The 6,856-nt window shown below is 43.7% G+C and overlaps 1 protein-coding gene across 3 annotated transcripts in view; it reads left to right on the top strand.

Moving 5' to 3' along the window:
• Window positions 1–5,487: 5,487 nt before the first annotated feature.
• Window positions 5,488–6,856, top strand: part of LOC124785632 (dihydroxyacetone phosphate acyltransferase) — a 134,331-nt gene continuing 132,962 nt past the window's right edge. For 2 of the 3 annotated variants that reach the window (XM_047254197.1, XM_047254196.1), the window contains exon 1: window positions 5,488–5,543. In XM_047254197.1, coding sequence (XP_047110153.1) covers window positions 5,503–5,543 — 41 coding nt within the window. In that variant the 5' untranslated portion in view covers window positions 5,488–5,502. Of the gene's footprint in view, window positions 5,544–5,696; window positions 6,072–6,856 lie in introns of those variants that run through there. The other variant, XM_047254198.1, reaches the window with a different exon arrangement.

Raw genomic sequence — 6,856 nt, 5'->3', positions numbered from 1 at the left:
AAGCCTCGGGCTACGTCACGGATATGTGATTACTGCCTCTTGACGTTACTCAACAGTTACACAAAAATCTTTACCCGGCTGTTGGCTACGTGGCTTAAACGGACAGCTTGGTATGTGGTTTGCTTCAAATGGCTCTGAGCACTGTGGGATTTAACTTCTGAGGTCATCAGTCCCCTAGAACTTAGAACTACTTAAACCTAACCAACCTAAGGACATCACACACATCCATGCCCGTGGCAGGATGCGAACCTGCGACCGTAGCGGTCGCTCGGTTCCAGACTGTAGCGCCTAGAACCGCTCGGCCACTACGGCCGGCGGTACGTGGTTTCCCTCGATCAAAATTGTTTGGGAGGTACCAATAACATCCACACTGCCCTCTGCCACTATCGGGCATAATCGCTCTTGCCCACGCACGTTGTGTGCATAGGCTTTTGGCAGCTCTTGACCTCAGCTGGGAGTTCGATCGCGTCCATCACGACTTCCTGGAAGGGGTGCTCCGCAGTATGGGCTACCCTGATACCACCGTCGACGTCGTAATGCGTCTCCTCTCGAGCTACGTCTCGTGTACTCTGCAATGACTGTTTTACTGCTCCCATTTCGATCTGTCGATCAGTGTGTCAAGGCTGCCCGTTCCCTGCACTGTCGTATGCATTCGCCATGGAACCCTTGCTTTGCTGCCTCCGACAATGCCTCTCTGGGATGTCTCTCGGTGATCATGTATTCAACAGCACTGCATACGCAGACGATCTCGTCATCGTTATTCGTAGCGGTGCTGAGGTCAGGGAGTCACTGGCATAGGTTACCACCTACGGTGAAGCTTCTGGTAGCTGCGTTATATCCGCAAATCGAGCGCCAAGACTGTAGGTGTGGGACTTTCTGCTGACAGTGCTGCTCCTTTGCATGCAGCTGATACTCTCCGATGCTTAGGACTCGATTTCGCGAGTGATCTGCGGCGGACAATTGCCCACAACTGCAGACGTCTACTTTCCCAACTACGATCTGGGTTCTTAGATCACCGTTTACGAGCACTCGATCTTCTGTGATGCACACAATACATAAATGTATATTTGGCGTCACGTATCCCCCACGTGGCACAGACTCTTCCTATTCCGCCATCCATGGCCCACTGCATACTAGTGGCATTTGGTTCGTTCGTTTGCCACGGCTTGATATTCAATATAAGGAACGAAACCCTCACCCTCCCGCGATGCGGGGGCGGTTTAGGTCTGTATCATGTGCCTGACAGAGCGGTAGCCCTTTTATTGGCTCTCACATGTCATTGTGGCTCCGTACTCCTACGTGCCTTACCACCCTGTTGCTGGAGGCCCTTGCACCACACTCGGTCGCAGCACCTATCCAACTTTCCAAAGTCCTGCCGCCCTTCTTTTACTTCCGCCATATTTTTGTTGAATTGAGCTACGTCCGTACTGTGATACTGCTGGCGCAATTGACAGCCACGAAGGTGATTTACGGTTTCCTTCAGTATCACAGGTCACCAAATGTAGTTGAGCGGAAGCTTCCCCACGTCGACTGGCGTGCCGTTTGGCGATCGGTGTGCTCTCCTTATCTTGACACTGACGTCCAGTCTGCGTGGTACCTTACTGTCAATGGGAAGCAAGTACGCGGATCACGCCTTCACAGGATTCACCTCGCAGACATCCTGTTGTGTGTCGACTGTGATGTTATGGACACAGACGAGCACCGCCTGGTGTGCAGATAGGCGAGAGGTGTCTCGTTCTTGGTGCGACAAATGTTGTCCCTAATTACCTGTACGACTCTTCATCAGATACCTATTGAACTGCTCCTCTTTCCGGACGCGAGATGCTTCTCGCAAGCAAAGACGAACTCTGTGAGGTGGATTTGTGGACACGTGGCACATTACTTGTTTACTGATGGCGAGAAATGTGTCCTCTACTTTTGGCAGTTCTTTTTCGTTAATGAACGCCACTGTGCAGTTGTCCGTAATCCAAAATACAGACAATTTTTCTCCAATTTCCTCTGCAATGTCTTCCTTAACCCACCCCAGAGCTGGGGTGTTCCTGTCATGAAGAGTTGATCCCTGTCTCTTCCACACTTAGAACCGATATATTCACTGGTAATCAGAATGTTCTTCTTAGACTGACGTCTTGCCACGCCTTCCTCCTCGCATGTCGCCGGTTTCCTGATATTCTAGGTGGTATTAACGCTAAAACTAAATAAATAAATAAAAAGAACAAAAAGAAAAATAAATTAATAAACGACGTTCATTGTACCTCTACTCCACGTTCCCTACGCTTTTCTTAGTTTCTGGAAGATGGGAACGGGGCATCGTGGCCAAGCCTCGGGTTGCGACCCCTGCCCTTTTTTTTAAAAAAAAAAAATTAAGGCGTCCGCTCTCTATAAGCGGGAAATGCGGCTTCGTGTCCCGGTCCGGCACTGCTGGTTGTCCATATTTGCAACTGCGAATAAATTTAACGTGAATTATGAGTATATCTGAATGCTTGCCAAGTAATTTCTGATGCTTTACGTAGATTGTAATACTTTCAAACTAGGCACGATTTTAACATTTTTGGACATTAGCAGCGATTTATCTACATTAAAGACGTTTTGGCCTTGTCCTTTCGTGTACTTATCAAGTTTTTCTTTCGCGGCTACAACGTAGTCGTCTAGCATATCCGCCTATGAGCCTATGATGCATTCTTCTTTATATGCATATTTGAATAGACAGCTTGCACGTGTTCCATTACATTTCTTACAAATCTCAATTCCTACTCAATTCCTATTCACTTTCAGCCATCAATGCCACATCATCAGTGAATCGTATTGGGCTAATTTTCTGTCCTTCACAAAGAGCAACAGTTGTATAAGTCCCTTTTCAGTAAACAGATAAACACCAGTGATGACAATAAACTTACATTACATCTTTCCTGGCTTCAACTTCTTATACAAGTACGTCAGTACAGAATATTCTAATTCGCTTTGAAGAAAGAGAGCGGATTTCCGTCTATCTGCCTAAAAAAAGGAAAAACATTTTATTTCATCCCAGATTATAATATGCCTTTCCATATTTATAGCGTCACAAAAAGCTCCGAAATAGACCTACTTTGCATATTCAATGTGCTTCTGCACTCCATATACTAGGTTCGTAGCGTTTTTGTTTTGCATGTTGGTATTTCGGTTGCTAAGGGTTTATTTGTCGATTGTTACTATTTCTAGTTCTCTGTTGCTTTTTGAGTTTACATATTGTTATGTCGTCGTTTGGAGGTAGTGAGTGGATCTGTGGACGTTTGGCGATAATGCCACTGTACAGCGCACGGCAAGAAAATTGTTTCCTCGTTTCAAGGAGGACTGTTTTGACGATAGTCTCTCCACATTCAGGAAAACCTAAGACCTTGGGTATTTGATGAGGATCACTTAAACGCATTACTCCACAATGTTCCTGGCAAATCCGCTGGTGCTCATTCAACCATCGTACAATAATTGCATGCAATGGTGAAGGTACGCTCTAAGCCAAAAATCACAAAAATCAGCATCTCTACTTGTTCGTCATCAACTGGTTCGTGAATAACACCGACCATTCCTATCCTCTTTCGTTACTGGTGACGAGAAATGATGTCATTATGCTAGCATAAGGAAAAGAAAGGAATGGTTGAGCCCAAATAAAGCAGCAGCTCCCCCATACAAAGTTCTGCGAACACTCATAAAAGATGTTATGTGTCTGGTCGAACAGCGACGGTATGGTTTACGAAGAATTGCCACCCAGAGGTGTAAAGATATTTTATGACATTCTTTGTCAACAGCTGAGACGTGTTGCAGACGCAGTCCAGAGCAACGACTGGAAAGACTCCGTGAAGTGATGGCACTCCAAGATAACGCTCGTTCCCATTCTGCTCGCCTCAAGGCCGTTGCTAGGTGTTTTGCCGCCCTAGGTGAGAACTGAAAAATGACGCCCCCTCTTATCCTCACCCTCCCCCCCCCTCTTCTCCTCCACTAAGTAAGTAGCAACATGATCACGAACTAGCGTATGAGTCCTGCTCCAGCCGTTGACATAGATAAATCAAAGTCTTGTTGGTTTTCAGTTTTGTATTCAGTAGTGGCTGTTTTTGTTTTGAGGCAGATAGAGGCAATGTGTTTACTGTTGTCAAAGTAAGCAAAGACTTATTAAGTATTTGTTTGGCACAATATTGAAAACAAATCGGTGTTTTGATTTTTCCTCTTTTTAATTTTTTCCCCTCAATCCCCCCCCACTTGATTTGAAGTTATTTTTTCCGCCCTTTGCCGCATCTAAAATTTTGCCACCCTAGGCGGCCGCCTAATCTTGCCAAAAGGCAAGAAAGGGCCTGGGTAGACTGACAAAAAACACAGTACATGAGTTGGGTTGGGAAGTCATTCAGCACCCACCTTATTCACCTGATAGTGCACCCTCAGCTTTTCGCCTTTTCCGCTCTCTATGGAACAACCTTCAACGAACTTCCTTCCCGGATGAAAATGCGCTCCGAATATGGCTCGACGAGTTCTTCGCCTCAAAAGTTACCGCAGCCTTGGCAGTCTGTTGTAAATAGTGAAGGAGAACATAATATTGATAACTAAAGTCTTTGTTATGTGTATCTTTCGTGTTTATTATTATGGGATAACGCCACGAGCTTATGCATCAATCTAATACACAACACTCAGTTGTTTCACAGTGTGTTTACACATGCCAGCCGCTTGCAGTTAACATAAGATGGCGGCTTTTTTGATCAAGATTTGATCAAATAAATTTGACATTTGACAAAATCTGCCTATTACACAACATCAAACATATTTCACAAAGTAGCTTTGCAGAAGATGTTTGACGGCATAATACCAGCTTACATCAAGGGCGTACCAAGTGACGGGCGGTTGATATGTAACACCTGTGTGCCTGTTTTCATTTTAATTTCTGATGTTATGTAATTCTGTTATACATTACGTAAAAATTCTGTGTAATGCGTTTGTGTAACGACGATGTACATGCAATGAATATTATATATCGACGAATTAGTAAAAATATAAAACAGAGATAAGTCTTTTCATGGTCCACTGCCTAAACACGCATCCTTCCCTGCCAAAACAGACAGACGTATAAATCTGTGATGTTATTTGATATATGGGCACTAGGCAGTGATCTCTAAAGGCCGTGGGCTAAAGCATGTTTCTGTAAGCTTGAAGAAATGCCGTAATAATCGTTTTTGCCCTTGCCTGTTCGTTGACTGAGTGGGAGTATTTTTAGTTTTAACGATATGCAATTGTACGAAAGATTTTCAGCCTTTTACTTCTTCGTAACGTATGAACTTTCAGACGAAACGAGGAGAATTATCATACGGCATTGAATACGGATGCATTTTCTTCCTTTTTATGGCGATTCTCGTGGTCAGAGAAAGCCACACTAAACGAAGCCTGACGCACTGCCGTTGCCGCCTTCTTGTGAAATGATTTGTTTTCCAACTTGTTCGGTAAACACGAGCGTGCTTTCACTTAACAAGGTTCTACTGCCCATTTTATATGATTCTGCGTACATCTGTCGTCGTGCAGTACGACTGCAGGTAAGAGGAGCAAGAAGTTACAATGCAAGTAACGCTTATAGTACCTAGCAATTTTGCTGCAGAATACCACTGACATCGTAAATACACCAAGATGTGATGTAACTACGGCTGTGCTTGCCCGCCGGATATTGGGTGTTGGCAGCGGCCTTGCGCGGTTTGTATGTTGGCAGTCGTAGCGCTGCCGTAGCCGGTGTGTAAATTATGCTGCTGCGAATGTTTTACGTATAACATCGTGGGAACTTTGAATGAGAGGTTGAAGAGGGGCTTGTTTTCTCAGTAGGAAGCAATTTTATGTACCCGAAACTTGTAATAAGCAGAGATACGTCAGTAAAATTTGTATTTGCTTGTTTGTATAATTGAAACTTGAAAAAGTACGAAAAGTTGTAACACCATCACGATGACTGTACTTTATGGTAAGCAAACAGCAGTGAGAAAGAAGCCGGGTAATGAGCGGTAAGTGCTCTCACACCATGAGAAGCTGACCTCAAGTGGCAAACAGTTTGTCGCTACTTCAAAAATCATAGGAAGGTGGGTATCGTAAATTTCTTCGCCACTTTGGAGTGTTGATTTTGATTTATTTTATGGAGATGCTTTCGGAATGATTTGTAGCGTTTTGTAACTCAGCACCAGAATATCTAAGAAAATGAATGGTTTCTTTATACAGAGATCATATTATTAAAGGAACGTGAACGAAAGATTGTTAACAGAACTCTGATTTTGTTGTCATTATTCGTATGATAGCAGGACTGACCGAAACTTTCGAAGAGGAATAGCCCTAATGCCAGTAATAAGGATTTAAAGCGCGCCAGATATTATTTGTAATTGATGATTGTTGCAAGTATGGGATCAAGCATTGGTTGGGACTCGCACAATAAATTTTGAATGTCAAAATCAATGGAAGTTTGATTTTTTTTAAATAATCATTTTCTGTTCGCAATTCCCTGTTGTAGTCAACAAATCTGTGTTTGAAGATCGCTGCTTATATGCCTCCGCGTGGAAAATATTTTTGTGTGTTCCATGAATTTTGAAGATACACTGGCTGCAATTCTTGTGCTAATTAGATTACCCTTATGATAAGAACGCTAATACTATAGCGTAATTGACAAGTTCTTAGACGAGGCCTCCAACGAATATTATTTTGTTCCCGTTTATTTCAGAATTACTATTATCAGCAAATAGTTTTACTTTGAACTGTGATGGTGATGGCGAAGATGGGCGTGGTTATGAGAGAAGTGACAAACTGGGGATGAGCTGTCACAGGATGCTTCTGTAAACTGAAACCCTGCTGTTGTTTGATTTTGAAATCGGGTGGA

Source organism: Schistocerca piceifrons, chromosome 1 (assembly GCF_021461385.2).
Source record: "Schistocerca piceifrons isolate TAMUIC-IGC-003096 chromosome 1, iqSchPice1.1, whole genome shotgun sequence".
NCBI classification, from domain to species: Eukaryota; Metazoa; Arthropoda; class Insecta; order Orthoptera; family Acrididae; genus Schistocerca; species Schistocerca piceifrons.
The sequence above is the reverse complement of the archived record's forward strand: the minus strand, read 5'-3'. Positions and strand labels throughout refer to the sequence as shown.